Source organism: Electrophorus electricus, chromosome 3 (assembly GCF_041902795.1).
Source record: "Electrophorus electricus isolate QZ-2024a chromosome 3, ASM4190279v1, whole genome shotgun sequence".
NCBI classification, from domain to species: Eukaryota; Metazoa; Chordata; class Actinopteri; order Gymnotiformes; family Gymnotidae; genus Electrophorus; species Electrophorus electricus.
Genome location: NC_137499.1, coordinates 24,889,693 through 24,909,490, shown reverse-complemented (window position 1 = coordinate 24,909,490; position 19,798 = coordinate 24,889,693). Strand labels below are relative to the sequence as shown.

Below are 19,798 nucleotides of genomic sequence, written 5' to 3'. Positions count from 1 at the left end.
TGCTACGTGCTTTTGGCACAGACACGCACTTCAGTTTCTGCTGTGCAAACTCTTGTACTCAGTGCCACAGGATTCTTACACTTCAAATTTACAAAACCCTTATGAACTGCTTGTGAGCACTGAGCATCACTGACCGACCGAGTGTTTGTGGATCTGCGGATATGCGTGTTAAATCCAGGCAAACGGAATGTTTCTGTTCTGAATGCCACAGAGGCGCCAACCAAATGGAAAAGAAGCATCATATGAACAGAGGAGGGTTAATTGGCACCTTTTCAACCAGAATAACTCTGGTTCTGCACCAGTTTTTATTGGGACTGAGGACACGTCATCAGCGGAGGGCGTTGTACAGCAGAAGTAATAAGAGGACTGCAGAGCGTGTGGATGACCTGCCAGCATCTGTGCTGCTGTTACATATGTTTGTTTTTATCCAAAAATCAACTAATGTCGATAAGAATAAAGTATATTTGTCACGGGTAACAGATGTGCAGGAAAAAATGAGGAACCAAATGGGTATCCAATTGAGGTGTTTAATGAAATGAACAAAATATGAAATAAATTATAACAATAATTGATTGTCCAAACTGTTGAAAATTGAACCAGAATGGAACCTGCTCCACGTTGGTTGAAAAGGGCTATTTGAGGAGCAAAGGTAGACCGCAAACTGAGACCCTTGCTTTAAAGGTGTGGCTAGGAGAAGCCACACCTACATTGGTCTGTAGTGGCTGCTGAGGGATTCTGGGAAGGGGTATCAGATAGGTGTGCTCTCCAGGTTGTGAGTGGGCATAGGTAGGGAGTGGCAGAGGGAGACGTGAGTGGGCATAGAGAGGGAGTGGTAGAGGGAGACGTGAGTGGGAGTGGTAGAGGGAGACGTGAGTGGGCATAGAGAGGGAGTGGTAGAGGGAGACGTGAGTGGGAGTGGTAGAGGGAGACGTGAGTGGGCATAGAGAGGGAGTGGTAGAGGGAGACGTGAGTGGGAGTGGTAGAGGGAGACGTGAGTGGGCATAGAGAGGGAGTGGTAGAGGGAGACGTGAGTGGGAGTGGTAGAGGGAGACGTGAGTGGGCATAGAGAGGGAGTGGTAGAGGGAGACGTGAGTGGGAGTGGTAGAGGGAGATGTGAGTGGGCGTAGAGAGGGAGTGGTAAAGGGAGACGTGAGTGGGCATAGAGAGGGAGTGATAGAGGGAGACGTGAGTGGGAGTGGTAGAGGGAGACGTGAGTGGGCATAGAGAGGGAGTGATAGAGGGAGACGTGAGTGGGAGTGGTAGAGGGAGATGTGAGTGGGCGTAGAGAGGGAGTGGTAAAGGGAGATGTGAGTGGGCGCAGAGAGGGGGTGGTAGAGGGAGACGTGAGTGGGCGTAGAGAGGGAGTGGTAGAGGGAGATGTGGACAGATGTATGGAGAAAGTTATACACACACACAAAAATGCTCTGTGGACTCTGGTCAGAGAGTGCATAAAAATAAATAAATAATCACATATGATGAGTGACTGGCATCTCCTGGCATCACACACATAAACACACAGACATTGACATACACACACAGGCACACAAGTACACACACACACACACACACACACACACACACAGTTATACAAGCTGCACCACATGTCCGACTCCTGATGAGCGGAACTGTCCCTCTCTGCTCTCATACTTCAAAGAGCATCCCGCAACCTCTTTTTTGCTGGGCCAGATCTGAAAATAGCTGTTGTCTGATGAAGCCGTCTGAGTCTGGGTCCTCCCAGTAGAGTCAGTGACAACCCTGCTGGCAGAAGGACAACACTATCCACTGTCTCCGTTTCCTTTAAAGCAATACTTCACTCCAAAATGCTAAAAAACAATAAAAGTCAGTTACAGTTGCGGGTATGCCAGGGATTCAGTCTCCTCTAGCTCTTGTGGGTTTATGGCAGGAGGAGCATTTGGGGTGAGGTATTGCTTTAAGGATCGTCTGGAGGCGAGAGAGACGACGCCTGCAAATTTTATGGTCCACCAACGACGCGTCAGCCAACAAACACCTTCGCCAGCTGAGCGGGAGCTGTAGCTGGTCATAAACACACACCACACACTTTCCCAGTGCAGGCAAACACCTGCGTCTGCCTTTGAAGCTCCACTTTCACGTCCCTCTCTACTGTAGGGACCTTCCAGCGATACGGTGTTCAATAAAACCTCGCTATTTATTCCTCTCTGAGAACAACAATGGAATACATCACCATGACATTTTGAGGGATCGGGCGGATTGTAGAGAGAATCTGTGAAGGAGGAGGATGCTCAGATATACAGGCAGGACATGAAAACCAGGGGAGTGATGGAGACATTCGACTTCACAAACAATGAAAGACTGGGGGGTGCATGCTTCTGTTTTTTAATCTCTAAACAAAGTGCTGTAAAGCACACACACACAAACACACATACACACACACTCGGCAAGAATAGCCTGCAGTGTGGAGGGGTCAGGGGAGTCAAAGGGAGGGGCCAAGAAACGCCTCTGATCTCTCCAGTAACGACACTGATTTCCTTATGAAAGGTGTGTGTGTGTGTGTGTGTGTGTGTGTGTGTGTGTGTGTGTGTGTGTGTGTGTGTGTGTGTGAACAATCATGAAGTAATCAAGTAATCTCTGCCTTTTTAACAAACAGGCACTTTTATGATAGATATTCAATAACAAATCTTGCATCAGTAAACAATTTTAAAAAATCTATGTTGTGATGCGTGATTGTAAATGCATATGCACGCACGCATGCGCACACACACACACACACACACAGTCACAAAACCCCACCTCTACAGGTGCAGTCCTTCAAGTGGTAAAAATGTCATGTGGCATGCTGCTGCAGCTAGGTAATAATTATTATAGTATTACACTATTACAGTATTCCACTATTACAGAATTCTAGTATTATAGTATTACACTATTATAGTATTCCACTATTACAGAATTCTAGTATTATAGTATTCCAGTATTACAGTATTCCACTATTAAAGTATTCTAGTATTACAGTATTTCACTATTACAGAATTCTAGTATTATAGTATTACACTATTACAGTATTCAACTATTAAAGTATTCTAGTATTGCAGTATTCCACTATTACAGAATTCTAGTATTACAGTATTCCACTATTACAGTATTCTACTATTACAGACAGTATTTTACTATTGCAGTATTCCACTACTACATCCAGTATTCCACTATTATAGTATTCCACTATTATGTCCAGTATTCCTCTATTTTAGTATACTAGTATTACAGTATTCCACTATTACAGTATTCTAGTATTTCAGTATCCCACGATTATAGTCTTCCACTACTACATCCAGTATTCTACTATTACAGTATTATAGTACATTAATATTCCACTATTACAACATTCTATTATTCTACTATTAGTGTTCTAGTATTCCGCTATTACGGGATTCTTGTACTATAGTATTCCACTACTACATTGAGTATTCCACTATTATAGAATTTCACTATTACATCCAGTGTTTCTTTATTACAGTATTATAGTATTATAGTATGCCACTATTACAGTATTCTGCAGATATAGTATTCTACTATTACATTCAGTATTCTACTATTGTAGTATCCAACAATTACCATATTGCACTGTTATAGTATTCCAATATTGTATCCAGTATTATACTATTACAGTATTCCACTATTACATTCAGTATTCTAATATTACAGTATTCCCCTACTACGTCCAGTATTCCACTATTACAGTATTCCACTTTAACAGTATTCCACTATTAGAGTATACCACAATTATAGTATTTCACTATTACATTCAGTATCTACTATTACATTATTCCACTACTACATACAGTATTCTGATCCTAGGCTCACTAATCCGAGGCCCACTGACCTAAGGCCTGTGGACCCAAGGCCCAATGACCCAAGGCCTGCACATCCGAGGCCCACTGATCCGAGGCCCACTGACCCAAGGCCCTCTGACCCGAGGCCTGTAGACCCGAAGCCCACTGAACCAAGGCCTACAGACCTGAGGCCCATTGACCCGAGGCCCACAAACCCGAGGCCTGCTTCACCACATGAAATGGGAGAAACTGCCCAGCCAAGAGGAATATTTCCTAACCCTTTCACAGGGACAGGTCACAACAAAGCAAGAGCAGCAGCAGCTGCCATATGGTCACAGCCGTCTGCCTCACAGGGCCAGGAAAGCTCTGAATTTTTTTTAAAATTGTTTGAAGATGTCGTCACCAAGAAAGAGGCATATGAACTGTTTTTGTGAGCCTTTTACAACTGATTCTGAAATATTCAGAGTCCTTGTAAAGGGTTAATGTGAGGCACTATGTTAACAACAGAGAATGTTAACCAGTGAGTGTGTTAACCAGTGAGGGTATTAACCAGTGAGCATGTATACCTTTGAGCATGTAACCCAGTGAGAGTGTACACCAGGGAGTGTGTAAACCAGTGGGCATGTTATCCAGTGGGCATGTAAACCAGTGATCATGTTAGTCTACTGAGAAGGCCAAGGAAAGTAACAGACATTTCACAAAAAACACTAACCCTTAATACCACCTCTAGCACCTTCCCCCAACACCACTTCTTGCACCACCCCCACTTCCAGCACTAACACTGCCATCACTGGCACAACCCCCAATACAACCACAAGCACCATCCCCAATCATCACCATTAGCACCCCCCCCCCCATCACATCTAGCACCACCAGCATTACCACTAACACATTTCAAATTCTCCTACTCATTTATGGCATTTAGCTAACTAACACCACCCCCCACTACCACCACTACCACCAAACACCACTGTCACTACTAGCACCACTACCTACTACTATATCACCCTTCACCACCAGCAGCACCACCCCCAATACCACATCTCAAGATGAAGACCATAGTAGAGTCCATGCAAGTTAAAGTAGGTACAACATTAACTGTGATTGGTGTGTTGTTAAGCGGAAGTGCACTGAGGAACTTAGCAATAGCAAACCACCTGGGAGAGCATGGAAGCCCACAGAATTGGATGAGCTAAAGGTATTGAGTGATGAAGAAAACCTCTTGAGTAGATGTTAGAAAGATTTAGACATTAAAAGTGTAACGATTTCCATACAGTATTGAAAAACCTGAAGGTCTGAAGGTTTCTTTCCTGCAGAAGCCAATGTCTGTTTGAGCTGGGTAAAGTACCTTCTATTTATGGAATTTTATTTGTGAATCCACTATTGATTCTTAAAATTACAAATCAATCTTTAATCACTTTAGTATTTGTGTAGTTCCGTAGTACTTTTTCTAAGCTTGACAGGAAGGCTACAACATATACACCCATGAGTATATCTTTATGACATAATAATTGTATGGATTACTAGATAGCCATGCTTTCTTCTGAAGTCTTGCAAATCAGTTTCCATGTAACATTTATTTGTATGACTATCCTCACTACAATAATGCTAATTTCTGATAGTACGACAAGGCATTTTCACTGTTATGCTACAAACAGTTACAAAGTTGTTTACATTTATACTCAATTTCAATGTTAAATACTGAAATCGAATCTTGACCTCATCATAAATTGTATCAAAACAAAATGTAATGATGCGTGCATCATTACAGGCCTAGCAGGCATAGTGCAGATGCATCAAAGAGTACACCAACATACCAACATGACCTCAGAAAAAAGTACTCCAACATGGCCTCATGAAGAGTACTCCAACATTACCTCAGAGAAGAGTACACCTACATGACCTCAGGGAAGAGTACACCAACATGATCTCAGAGAAGAGTACTCCAACATGACCTCAGGGAAGACTATTATAACATGACCTCAGGGAAGAGTACACCAACATGATCTCAGAGAAGAGTACTCCAATATGACCTCAGAGAAGAGTACACCAACATGACCTCAGGGAAGAGTACACCAACATGACCTCAGAGAAGAGTACTCCAACTTGGCTGCAGAGAATAGTACTACAATATGACCCCAGAGAGTTTCACACTAGTTGCAATCCATTAAAGAAAGAATCAAGAGCCTGAAAGGCAATGTTACAGTTTCCTCAAATGTAGCCTACATACAAATGCATTCTTGAATAAAGTCTTATGGACATATGAGGAAAAACGTAACCTGTACTAAAGTGATGCAAATAGGAAATTCTAAAAAAAAATGCAATTGTCTTTCTTGATGATTTCACTGTTGACCCTAACAACAGGTTGAATTGGATCAAATTGAATTGGAATTGATCCAAGTGCACAGAAATGTCTTAACAGATGCCTGTAGCTTATAGGACAGAGCCTAACCATGTGGACGTTGAACCAAAGTATGCAGCTAAAGTAAACATGGAGTTCTCAAAAAAAAAAAATGGAATAGTCATCACTGGTTGACTCAGACACCCAATCTGAAAATCCATTAAGGATGGATTTCACTTACTGGACTCAAGACAAGGTAAAAATTCCCCCAAAATATGCAGGAACTAAGAATTCATTTCTGGTCTGCCTGAGCATTGTAAGGAAAGAACACAAGGTCCATTGATGTCTGTGAGACACACAAATCTGGTCATTGGTTGTGAAGAATTTGCAGTCATTTACTAAAAATGACAATTTAATTTAAGATTATATAATTTGTCCAATTTAGTTTTGGTCTTCAAAACAGGTGGACTGTATAAAATCCTATTAATCTTATGTGGTTCACCTATTTATTATGTAAACATCTCCAAATCAAAGGTCATCATTCTCAATTTTAATTTCACAGTCACTTTTTTGCTTGAGGTCCAGTGTCCTGGTGTATGCAGCCAAAAACAGCAAAACTTCACTGTCCTATTACTTATGCACTGCACTGAATTGAGACTGCGATGTTCCACGCAACCCCAGAAACTATTAAATGGGCTGGTGATTTTTTTATCCTCAAGAACAATACCCCACCTGTTTCACTCATTGAACAGTGATGACGTCTAAGGGGAGCTTTGCACAGTGATGCGGGCCACGAGGGAATAAGAAAAGAAACGCCATCCGGTAACCAGCACACCTGTCTGTACCCTTTAAACAATCTATATTCCAAATAACTGCAAGAACAAAGAGTCTAAATCTATAAATACTGCTCGCTCTCTCTCTCTCTCTCTCTCTCTCGCTCTCTCTCTCTCTCTCTCTCTCTCTCTCTCTCTGTGTGTGTGTGCGCGCGTGCATTTATGATTATATGACAAATAAGTTACTGTAAATATCACCTTTAAACGCATAGACATAAACGTGTCTTTTTAAAGAGAAAGAAATTGTGCTCTAACCAGCTGCAATTCACCTCAGTATAATGATCAAATTAAACTGACATAGGTAACACAAATAAGAAATAAAATGAAAATGTATCATTGCAACTTTATTACTCGAGAGAAAAAAATGAGTGTGCAATTACCATTTTATTGCCTAATTGATGCGTTCTGGATGTTTGAAATCTGCTTTATATTAATAGTGCAATCAACGTTTCTAGCGTAATTATCAAATAATTAGGCCGTAAAGTTTGTTGATTTTGCCGACCGCAAGGACTGATTTCGAAGTATGCCTCCATACGACCGTCTAAAATGCTGCCATCTCCTTCGCAAACATGATGATGGCATATTTGGATTTCAACTAATGTTACTTTGTTTTTTAAAAATAAAGTAATCTTTAAAATATTTATATCGTTTGATCGGACGCGTTTCAACGAGCTGAGTATATATCGCAGGCTATATTTGAATATTAAACATTAAAAACATAAGTAAATAATTTGTCATTGGAAAAACATGCTTTAAAATCGCATATAGTGTTTTATTTGAACGTGGGATCGTTTCATTTTGAAATACATTTCGTTTAGACTATGAAATATAACTTCGGCGGGTTAATATATTCAAACCATGTTTACGTATAAGCAAAGGGGGTTTATTCTATAAGGCAAGGGATAAAATATAGGCTGTGATAGCAGCGGGGGCTATTCATGACGAAAATATAAACTGTGGCGTTTCTCAACAGAATGATTCTCTTTAAGTATCGAATAAGCATGATTGCAGGATGTGTTAATATATTAAGACTTAACTGCAGATCGCGGAATATTGCTATAACTAATGTATGCTGCACCCACACATTTTCTCGTGGAAAACATACAAAAGGGCTCCCGAGGCCTCGAGTGATCGCACCACCGCTTTCTCGGCAGTATCCATCATCCCTTGGGCATGCGCACATCCGTCAAAAGACGACGTCTTTTGTCCAAGTAGGTTTATTAACATAGACTGCACTCTTTAAACGGCATTATTGAAAATCTAGATGCAGAACAACTTCTAGAAGAAATATACTGGGTATACTGCGTATTGCAGCATTTGCTATAGGTAAACAAGTGTAAAATATGTATATATTTTTTATATAAATACATTTTAAATTGTAAAAGCTATTAAATGCACGGGTTTATTTGTTTCTCTTTGTGACCATGATATGCTTTTGAATTACCAACATAAATCTTATTCATGAATTCCACAGTTAGTCTATTTGTCTGTTGACGCCACGTTATCAACAAATGCTTTACAATAAATCTGACTTGTTAAATTCTAATGCATCATCCAGGACGTTTAAAGGATGTTGGCATTAATAGCTGGGCTGACAGAAATGCTGTTAACTATATATATCGTGATAAATATATATTGCCATAGCGTGAAAAATACCATGGAACCAACCTGAATGCGTTGCCACTGGTAGGTGGGGTGGATAATATTTTCCGGGTGGGAAGTGACCGGTATGTTGGACAGAGCTATGGCCGGCGGAGGATATCCGAGAGGCGGCCCGATGCACCAAAGCGCCGCGCTCTGAAAGTAGGTGTGCTGGAGCAGAGAAATCCCGGCCTTCCATACTTGCAAAGTGTATATTCCAAGATCCGGAGGGTAGACGAAGATAATCAAAAGAAATCCATATATTATAATCCTTCTCGCTGGGTCTCAATATCGCTTTTAGAGAAAGTCTCGCCACTCCAGTTTATGCTGTAGCCTCCTATCATCTTTTCTATAAAAGAAAAAAAAAGACACAATGAGTTAATTTTGCGTGTAGCAAGATTCTTTGTTAATCATATCACATCAATTGTTAAACCGGGTATTTATCGTTTATAGTCTACACCAATCTGCCTAAGTGATGCATTATATGGAAGATGCAAGCTAGACTTATACAGGTCTTCCAACCGCGACGTGGATGGCCGGGATGACAACGCAAGGATTTCAAAGTGAAAGAGGAGACAGACATGGAACACACACTTCTAAATAAAACGCGCATCAAACACATCTTTACTTAATTGACAATATGCAAAAAAGTCCCACGTTATAAACTCCGCATGCCATCGTAAAGGATATGCAACAGTCGACACTACACTCACTTCTTTCCATTGTAATAAGCCAACCATATAATAATTCAAGCACATTTGGCATATGTTTTGTCATCATTTATGAAAAACATTTTGGATAACTTGTATAGGGTGGAGGTTGCAAATAATGGTATTAACCTCAATGGGTGACCTGATATTTTTAATCATATGTTAGCATATGCTGGGAAATGCAAAATAAAATTAACAAACGATATTTCAATTTAAAAGTTCTCATTTTATCATAAATCCAGTACACTTACATAAAGCACTCGCCGCGTCCAAGCTTGAACATAAAACTGATTAATTGGCCTGTAATAGCCTTCAAATTAAATATAAACTCAGCTCATTTTGAGAGGATTTCCCAAACCACGGTGATCAACGCAGATATCAGAAGCAAAATTGTCTTTGATCGCCTCGCGACAGTTTAGAATGTGTGTGTGTGTGTGTGTGTGTGTGTGTGTGTGTGTGTGTGTGTGTGTGTGTGTGCGTGTGTGTGTGTGTGCGTGTGTAAACAACTGGGATTCTACTCTTTCATCTGCTGTGACCTGTTCTGGCCGTTATAGGATAATTATATCGTTAGCAGTATACCATAGATAAAACCGACAGTAAAAAAAATATAGCACGTGTTATATGAAGTTATTTATCTGAAATTACCCAAGATACATGCAAAGATGCACAACCTACACTATGCGATATAGCCTACCTATCTTCAGCTTTAGCAGCCTACAGGAAAGTGACAACAGGATGCCAGCAAAGATGAGAAGGAATTAAACATGCACCGAAGCAATTCAGTAAATAAAAATCGCTTCTTAAAATATAATCTACATTTAAATGTCGTAATCCTGTTGTCAACCGAGGGTTTAATTTTAGAGGGCAGTCCGGTATGACTGGCCCGGGAGTTAGCTGCCTTTGTCTTGCTACACATACTGTCCCCCGTCAGCCATTACCGTTCACCATCGAGCACAAATTCCCGAAACAAACCGTACCATTCTCCGGAATGCTCACCGATCAAACCCAGCGCCCCAGCTATTCTTAATGCACGTAAACAGGCCAGCATTCACAAGACTCGATTTATTTTATAGACGAAAGAATCAGCTCCGAAGTTGCCTGTCTTTTTAAGTGACAAGGTAACGAAAGCAATTGTTTTGTCTCGTCTAACAATGCCCCGCATAAATGCACGAGAACGATTTTTCGGTTTTCGGATTAAACTGATCAAGTACCATAATTCAAACCGACATCTAGTTTTTAGAATGCAGTCAGAGGTGCGAATGCAGATAATAAATCAAATTATTTTTATAGGTTCGATCACGCTGCGCAAGAGGCGCCCATCCGCGACAGCGTTTCCCGGGTGGGACCGCTTTCGCCCTGGATACCGAGAGAAAGAAGTGCCCCTCTCTAGTATGTTGTCTACGATAGGAATACTGTTTTGAAATCAACCCAAACTCACAACAAAACAAACATACTGATCATCAAAGAAAACAACTAAGTATAGACTACTGAAAATAATTAACGATATATTTGAACGTACGTCTAATTATACCCAGGCTTATTTCGATATCTCTAAAGGCGAATTGCAATTTAAAAAATGTTAAAACAATGGTAAAATTAATAAAATGAAATAATCCTGCAATGAAAGCTTTAAGCTACAAAGTATAATGATAGGATAGGATACAATTTATTTCAAATGGTTTGCGTTCAGTCAAATGCAAAGTGTTTTAAAATGCAAGCTTTAACAAATTTAATGAGCATACCATAGTACTCTCTGCAAATTTGTAATATAGCTAATTAGCTGGCAAAGAAATAGGTTCCCAGTTTAGGAGATCAAATTAATCTCAATTTAATGTGCAATGTAGGCTATCACATACGTTCTAGAACATGATGGCTTTGCAAAAACACCAGAAATGTTTCAACTTTAAGATGTTTTACTATGACATACTCATGTCACGTGCACATTAACCTATTCGTATTAGCATAATTTAAATAATTCCCTTGTCATCTTTGTCTTACGCTGTTTGAGTTAATGTTTTATAATGTATATTAATGTATTCAGCATATATATATATATATATATATATATATATATATATATATATATATATATATATATATATATATATATATATCACATCCATCACAGCATCACAGGAGTAAAATACTTACTGGTATGTTAAATCCTTGCATAACAATAAATACATTTAATTAGAAATAAACAAAAAAATGCATCTTAGATATACCGCACATTTTAAAAATCATGTTTCAAAGGTTAAATCCTGTATCCCTCATGCGAGTTTAGCAGTGTAGCCTCTGGGTCTGCAACAGCGCCGGTCTAGGCCACTGAGTTGAGGCTGGAGACTCCAAACGGTGATTCTCTTTCCCAACGCTGCTCGTGCTTCGCTACCTAGGGAGAGTAAACACACTTTCCCATTGGTCAGATACGTGTATGTTAATAAGATGGTACAGTTCGGGAAGTGACACTTCAAGGTCTGATTGGTCTGAAAAACTGACCAATGGTAAACTATCAAGGAGAAAGTAAATCGACGCAGCGGCAAATTCAAGCTAAACTTGCAGTGCAGACAGTTATAATGATCGTCTTTTTTTCTGCTCATGCATTCATTAGAAGCACATGAAACAACAAATTTGCAATACCCGCCATAATCTGAAGTGTCTCGATTTGATTTTCTACAGACAAGCAACCTGGCGACTTCAGTATTCTTTATATATATATATATATATATATATATATATATATATATATATATATACATACACACACACTCCATATCACTATTGCCCATCAAACTGTGTGTATGTGTGTCACACACACACACACACACACACACACACGTACACACACTCACACTCACACACACTCCATATTCCGCTATCATAACTATTCATTAAACTGTAGCCGAATTACAACCAGTGGCCTGCTAAGCGAGTTATTTTTATCGTTTACCATTTGAACAAATAATTGTTTTAACTGCTGTTCATATACATTACTAATTAGTATTAATGCAGAGTTAAAAGCTGAATTGTATATAACAAAGAGATTTTTAAAGTGTTTGTACGGCAGTGTATGTGTTTGTGTGGGGTGAGCTCGACTAGATGAGCAGATTTTGAAAATGTGCTTTATTCAGACCAGAATCTCATTGGTTGGCACACCGCCAAAGCATTGTCACTCACAGAGTGTAAACAAGACTCTGATTGGCTGCAAGCCAGTCCGCATTGGGCTGTCTGAAAGAAAAAAAAAAACAATAACTGGCTCTGCGGTTTCAAGGCGTCCCAGGGTTAGATGACGAAAGAAGATAAGAGGAGACTGTTTCAAGGCGCTCTGAAAGGCGGACCCTATTGGCCCTGGAGTCATTTGTGTCAAGCACGAAGAGAGGGCGCAACGATAAAGTATAGGATTCATGTTATTTATTTTGCAAAAACGATATACGGTAGGATTCCCGTTAAACGCAAGATCATATTTCCAGCTCTGGAAGGGATCACGCCGGTGGGCGCCAACTGCGAATCAGTAAGCGGATTACCGCGATCATTTATGTGAAAAAATGAAAAATGTGGAGAATATTGGCACAGCTGGATCAACTAGGAAGGCTAGTTTGCATTATTCAAATTTTTCAATTACTGTTTTCGAATAGAACTGTATAAACCAATCTTGTAGTTTAATTGTCTTTGTGACTACACTAAAATGTTTTTTTTTTCTGTGATCAATAAGTAACTATAATTAAAACACTTGCGATTACTCTACATGGCATGACAACAAAAGAAAAGCTATTTTTATAAATAGCCTACTCAAATTCAGTATCATAGTTTTAGTGAAGTTTATGCCGAGTGGTTGTCTAAACAGCCCTCCAAAAATATATATTTAATTTATCATTATTTATCATTAGTCATCAAGTGAATTTTGTGAATTTTGTGAACCGTTGTAAAAAAACGGTAAAAAAAAACAAAAAAAAAAAAACAAAAAAAAACAGATCACAATATATTTATTTAAATATTTAATTTAAATTTTGTTTAATAGATTAATAAATAGCGGGAAATAATTAGGCTATTTAATTTAATTTATTTCACATCAGCCTTAAGTAATCTATAACAAGTGCAATTTTACTAGTAATACCTAATGCCTAATAATGGATATATACCTAAAACAACACATGGCGTACACACACACACACACACACACACACACACACACACACACACACACACACACACACACACACACACACACACACACACACACACATACACACGCACGCACGCACGCACGCACGCAAAGCTTTTTTGTTTTTTTCCGTCAGTCTTCTGTCCATGTGCCAGTATACGCTGTCCTGCGGTGGGGCGTGGTGATAATTGATGCAGAGAGTGATTTCTTTTGAAACAGGCCATTCCAACAAAGACGACTGTGCTTGACCAATCAAGCGTCTCTGACTGACACTCAGTTTTCGTTTGTCATCCACTACCAGCGATCGGAGTGGGTTCATTGTCCCCGTTACAGTTCAACGGGCAAGGGACACGGGTGGGCCGCATCTTTTCTGAAGTATTTTTTTTTAGTATTAGCTTTCCTGGTCAGCTCTGAACATTTCGAACGACATCAACTTAAACCTTGTTCACGTACGATTGAACTTAAAAAAAAATAGTTTTAAACACTGTTGGAATAACGGATTCAGTTTGCACAAGACTCTAAACTGTACACGTGTTTGTTAGTTTAAAGGCTGTTGAGTACGAAGAATTGGTTTTGGAATAAAACCTTAGAAGTTGCTTGTGTATATATTTAAACATTAGTAATTGTATGGGATAAAATGTTGATAATGTTAACTCTACACTTAAAGTTGTGTTGTGTGATGGAAAAAAAAAGTGATTAAGAGAAAGAGATAGGGAAAGTTTGATTGAGATTAAATCATTGTGTAGTCATAAATATCCATAATGGCTCAGAAAAACTGCAACAAATTTGAAATATTAAAGCAAGTTTCCACCCTAGTCAAGTCAGATATATCATCTATTTAGGAAAAATCCTTCTAACCTGAATAAATTAAAACGATGTTGCCAACAGTGGTTTAGGTTGGTTGATGGGTGCTTAAAGACCACAAATACCATTTTAGGATTTCATATGTTATGAAACTTAGTTCATTTTCAGCTCATGCCTCAATGTACATTTAGTTGTTATATAAAATAGCCCATTTTAGTACTGACTGGGCATACATTTGCTTTCTTTATGATTAATAGATACTGTACTAAGCGCCATTACATTATGGAGCCTTTTTTCTTTAGCAGTTATATTTTCCAGCATAACTCTCAGGTGGTTTTACATGACTAAGAGTGAGTGACTACCATGCCTACCAGCAGCAAGTGATGTCAGGTGTAAGCACTCTCAAACCGCTGCTCACATACCGGTGTCTGCTAAAGACCACAAGACATGGTGTTAATCTCTACTCTTAAGTGCTGTGTCAATGGACTCTGACCCACAGCATTTTGTTAGAACCAGTAGTATTTTAAGTGCATCAATTGTATGAAAATGTCCTGTCCAGTTCAGGTAAAACACAAGGAAGCCTACTGATGAAAATTAGTTAAATGTTTTAGATTATATATGGATACATATTACATTCTGTATAGTGTGTTTGCAGTCACATTTTTGCAATGACTCTGCTTTAAATATACAAAACCCCAAGGCTCAATACATATCTATGTGCTTATGAGGAATATGGCAGCACTAGGGCTCATACCTACATCAGTGTCATCACATGTGATTACATATTTGTAGTGATAATTATGTGGCCAATGGAAAGCACAACATTTAAATTTAGGATGTTATATTTCTGAACAGATGCAGAGGTAATTTTATATGGATTTCATATACAATGGCATAAGAATGTAATAGTTCGCTTAGTGCATTGCCAATAAGACCACTTACCACAGGAAGTACAGTAAGCATATGTTTAGGTAATCAGACAGAGATTCTCTATGGAACACCCTTTTACACAGGGTCTTTAATCACAAATTCTACACAAACGTTGTCAGACTGACATTTTAAGGTTATCAAATCAATTACATTTTATAATGGTCACACAGTTCACTTAATTAAATTGAAGAAGGTATGCACTAAAGGTCAAAGCCTTTGTCATTGTCCAGTAGGTTTTTAATAAATTTACTTGTAGCTTCATATATATATTTCTTTCTTTTTTCCATCTATCTATCTATCTATCTATCTATCTATCTATCTATCTATCTATCTATCTATCTATCTATCTATCTATCTATCTATCTATCTATCTATCTATCTATCTATCTATCTATCTTTTTTTACTTCTTTGCACACCATGTGATGGAGTGGCAGCTACAAATGATATCAGTGTGTGTGTGTGACTCTATGTGTGTAGCACAGGGGAAGAGAAGCTTGTTTGTTGGATGGGTCCATGCCCCTCTGTGCGACACCCACAGGATGTGACACGAGGCCAAAAGCAGAGCGCAGGAAAAGAGAACAATAGCTGGAGCAGACTCGCACACCTCCTTCATTAGCTGGGGGTGGAGAGAGGGAGCCAGGGTACAGAAATACAGGCGTACAGCAGGGAGACAGGAATACAGGCATACAGCAGGGAGACAGGAATACAAGCATACAGCAGGGAGACAGGAATGCAGGTGTAGAGCAGAAAGACAGGAATGCAGGTGTACAGCAGGGAGGCCAGAATACAGGCGTACAGCAAGGGTGCAGAAATACAGGTGTACAGAAATGAAACAGAAATACAGGTGTAAAGCAGCGAGCCAGGAATATAGGCATAAAGCAGGAAGACAGGAATACCGTTGCACAGCACAGAGTTGTGAATATAGGCAACGATATAGGATTCTGTACAGCAGGGAAACAGGAATACAGATGTACAGCAGGGGGAGAGAAATACAGGCATACGGCAAAGATACAGGAACACAGGCATACGGCAGGGGTACATAAATACAGGCATACAACTAGGAGACAGGCATATGGCAGGCGTACAGAAATATGGCCATAGAGCAGGGAGACAAGAATACAAGCCCAGGGACAGGAATACAACTGTAGAGCAATGAGACAGGAATACAGGCCTACAGCAGGCGGACAGGAATTCAGGTGTAGAGTAGGGAGACAGGAATATAGGCCTACAGCAGAGGGACAGGAATACATGCGTAGAACAGGCAGACAGGAGGTACTAGAGAGCATGAACAATGCAAGAATAGAGACGGGCCAGTGGAGTCTGTAAAGAAAGAAGGGCTGATTAGTTCTGTGTTGCCATTCTGCCAGAACACAGAGGCTTTGTGTTGTTACAGAACACTGCAAACCTCTGTGTGTGTGTGTGTGTGGGGGGGGGGGGGTTGTGTGTGTGTGTGTGTGTGTGTGTGTGTGTGTGTGTGTGTGTGTGTGTGTGTGTGTGTGTAAAGCTGGCAAACATTGGACAGACGTTTAGATAAAACGTTTAATTCATATTATTTCCCTTAAATAATATAATGCTGATATCCGATTATTAATCTGAATGTTCTCATTAGTTATAACCCCTTCAGCACAGAACTACCTGTATGTCTCAAAGGTTCCACCAGGAAAGGCCAGAGTGAGGTAAATACAGAGAAGGTCCAAGATATGGTTCCTAAAATTGTGTCCTGCGTCTGCAGCAGATATGGGGTAGCCTGAGTGGTCTCCTGTAGGACAACACTATGTTCAGGACAGGACAGGAGCTCACCATTTTATTTGTGGTGCTACTGCTCTTCCTTTGCTAATGTATTTTTAAAAATATTATTTTTAATATTTTCCTTTAAAAAACAGATGTTCCAAACTGTTTGGCCTAAATTAGAAGCACAGGCCTCTGTAATATTATTCAACAAGTGTGACCTTTCAAGACTACTCAAGTGAGCCTATAAAAGTATCTTGTCTTAAATCAGTTGCATTACATTCATTTAAAGTGGTGAAAGTTAATGTGTTCTAACAACTGCATACTTCACTGACTAGTCAAAACTCATAAATGTACAGTTTGTTTCAACAATCTAACTTACTGCTATACTTATTAAAACTTCAGTAGATTTTCCTGGTATTGTTATGTAAACTATTGAAATACTACGTTCCAGCATAAGAACTCATTGTTGTAGAAAATAGAAAATCCCTTAACATAAAAATTGCCATTATAATCGCATAGCAAGACTCTGCTGCTTAGAGGAGCTAAAGCTGGTGCACTGTGACATGTCCACATGGCCAGTTCCAGACACTCTGTGGTAGCGCTGTGAGCGGCAGTGGGAAAGCACTTTCCACTGGACACTAGAGTGGAGTCATGAGGCTCACGCATGGGGTGGTCCCTCCAGAGAAAGGCCAGGCTGTTTGATCAGCTCTACATTTTAATTGGCTCTTGGCACCCTGGAGTGTCAGCAGTGTAGTGATGGGGGCTCTTACTTCACCTTCCTAATTAAAATCATTAACGACTCCAAAGTGTATTACCCTGCAGTATATCTGCATGTGCGGTGTTTGCGTGTGTCCTGACGTCTTGATTTTGGGACCGGTGTATTCAGCTTGCATATTCACAGCTGTACCACCATCAGACATATATTTCAAATTGGCAAATCAATTAAGTGTTTTATAGGGTGACCTAATCTGTGTTATTACCTCCCTGGAGATAAAGGGAGGTGTTGTGTGTCCTCTTAGAAGGCTCAGGACCTTAAACAAAGGGGGTTTAAGTCCCCTAAATATTCCCTGTTGCCCCAGGAGGTGCACACAGACAAGACCGTGCTTCACTAGCACAAAAAAGAAGGGAAAATGTGCAGAAGGACTTGCTAACAGAGGCTCTGGGGCTGCGTGCATGAATTCTTTCAAAATCACACTGGAGGTCTAAGATGTGTTTTTTTTTTCTATGCCAGTGACGACAATAACATGTAGGCCTAGTTACCCTTCAATGGCTCTCGCAACGTTCATGGACCCTGAACGTTTATAGCATGTCTCAAAAAAGGTAGAAAATATGGACTTGAATTTTCAGTGCTATAGTATGGAAAGTTTGAAGGGACAGGAAGATGTTCAGAAAGAGAACAATGGCCCATTTATATGGGGACTGTATGGGAGCAATTGGGGTCTGGCTCGCCTATTCGTCAGGACTGTGGCTGTGTAACTTGAAGGACGTTTTAAATAAAAACGTCCCGTCCAGATCAACAACCAATAAACCACAACAATCCACAGCAAGTCAGTGCACACTATTCATTGTTCAATAGGAAATTGATGAAAAAGGGCACGCAACAAATAACTGAATTCAGACTCCCCAAGAGCAAGAATTATTGTACTTCTCATAACGGAAAGGGAGTATTTAAAAAATGAGGGAGAGGCAGACACACAGCTATGTATGCTGTATGCATTCCCGGATTTACGCACGGCTTTACCGGCGTTTCAGCCGCACGCCAGCAAACAGGGGGTCTAAGACTTAGAAAATATGACGGAGTGATTACAGCAAAAATTCACAATGATTTATTTGCTTTCGTGCCTACGCAAATCGAAGGAAGTAGGGATTATCCCCGAGTGACATTATATTCGTCAGTATCTTCATCAAATCCCCTAAATCATTTAGCAAACAGAAACCCTGCACTACTGTCGAATGCTCTGGTTCTGTCCGTAATCTAATGCAGTAAAATAACTTAGATCACCGTATTTATACGCACCAGCATCCATTAACAACACATAGGAACAGAATAAAACTGTAAATATAGTGGTGCTATATTAAGCATAAAATTAACCAAAAAATATAGAAAAAATGCGAGCTGCTAATTAAACAAAACTCAAGAACCGCGCTGGATATTTTGATTAGATTTCATGCAAACCCTGGACTTTAGCGGCATCACAGCACAATTCTCAGCAAGCACGTGAGGAATGTTTTGTCTTTACCATTTGTTTTTACCATTTCCTTTAATATTAACATCTCTCCTCTTTAAAAAAACAAACAAACAATAACCTCTATTAAATCCGTTGCACTGTCGAATTGAACTGAAGAACTGAATAAGAAGGCTAAGTAAATAAATTAGACCACCTTTTTACAACGAGAAGTGCCTGCTGCTGGTTACTCCGGGAAACGACTGTCGTATATTCATCCGTTACAACAGCGTCCTGGTAACCGGGTGAGCTGTTACGCCTAATTGTGTTTTGCCAGTATTGTTTTACTATGTCTTACATTTAATAATACAATATTACAGCTGCAGTAATTTGTTGTAGCATTTATTAAACGTTTTTGTGTTGTGGTCGTTTCCATTAAAATTCCAAGTATTCCTTAGATAAAATATTATAGAGAATACGGTTGTTTATTTAAGGAATTAAGTGTGAATGGGGGCTTTTATCATTTGAAGCTCAATATTCTCAATGTTTTGAATTAAAGGTCTTTTTTAAACTAAGTGACCTCGACACGGGTATTTTCGTTTTTTATTCGTTTATTAATTATTTATATACATGGCCTACAGTGGCCTTCATCCAAGCCTGATATCATATCTCCTGTG

The 19,798-nt window shown here is 39.6% G+C and overlaps 1 protein-coding gene across 6 annotated transcripts in view; it reads right to left on the bottom strand.

The window, feature by feature from the left end:
- bahcc1a (BAH domain and coiled-coil containing 1a) overlaps positions 1-11,694 on the bottom strand; it is a 64,427-nt gene extending 52,733 nt beyond the window's left edge. For 5 of the 6 annotated variants that reach the window (XM_081710777.1, XM_081710779.1, XM_035525463.2 and 2 more), the window contains exons 1-2: positions 11,483-11,694; positions 8,649-8,970 (exon numbers count right to left, since the gene is read on the bottom strand). In XM_081710777.1, the coding sequence (XP_081566903.1) occupies positions 8,649-8,820 (172 nt within the window). In that variant the 5' untranslated portion in view covers positions 8,821-8,970; positions 11,483-11,694. The remainder of the gene's footprint in view (positions 1-8,648; positions 8,971-11,482) is intronic. The other variant, XM_081710778.1, reaches the window with a different exon arrangement.
- Between the last annotated feature and the right edge of the window lie 8,104 nt (positions 11,695-19,798).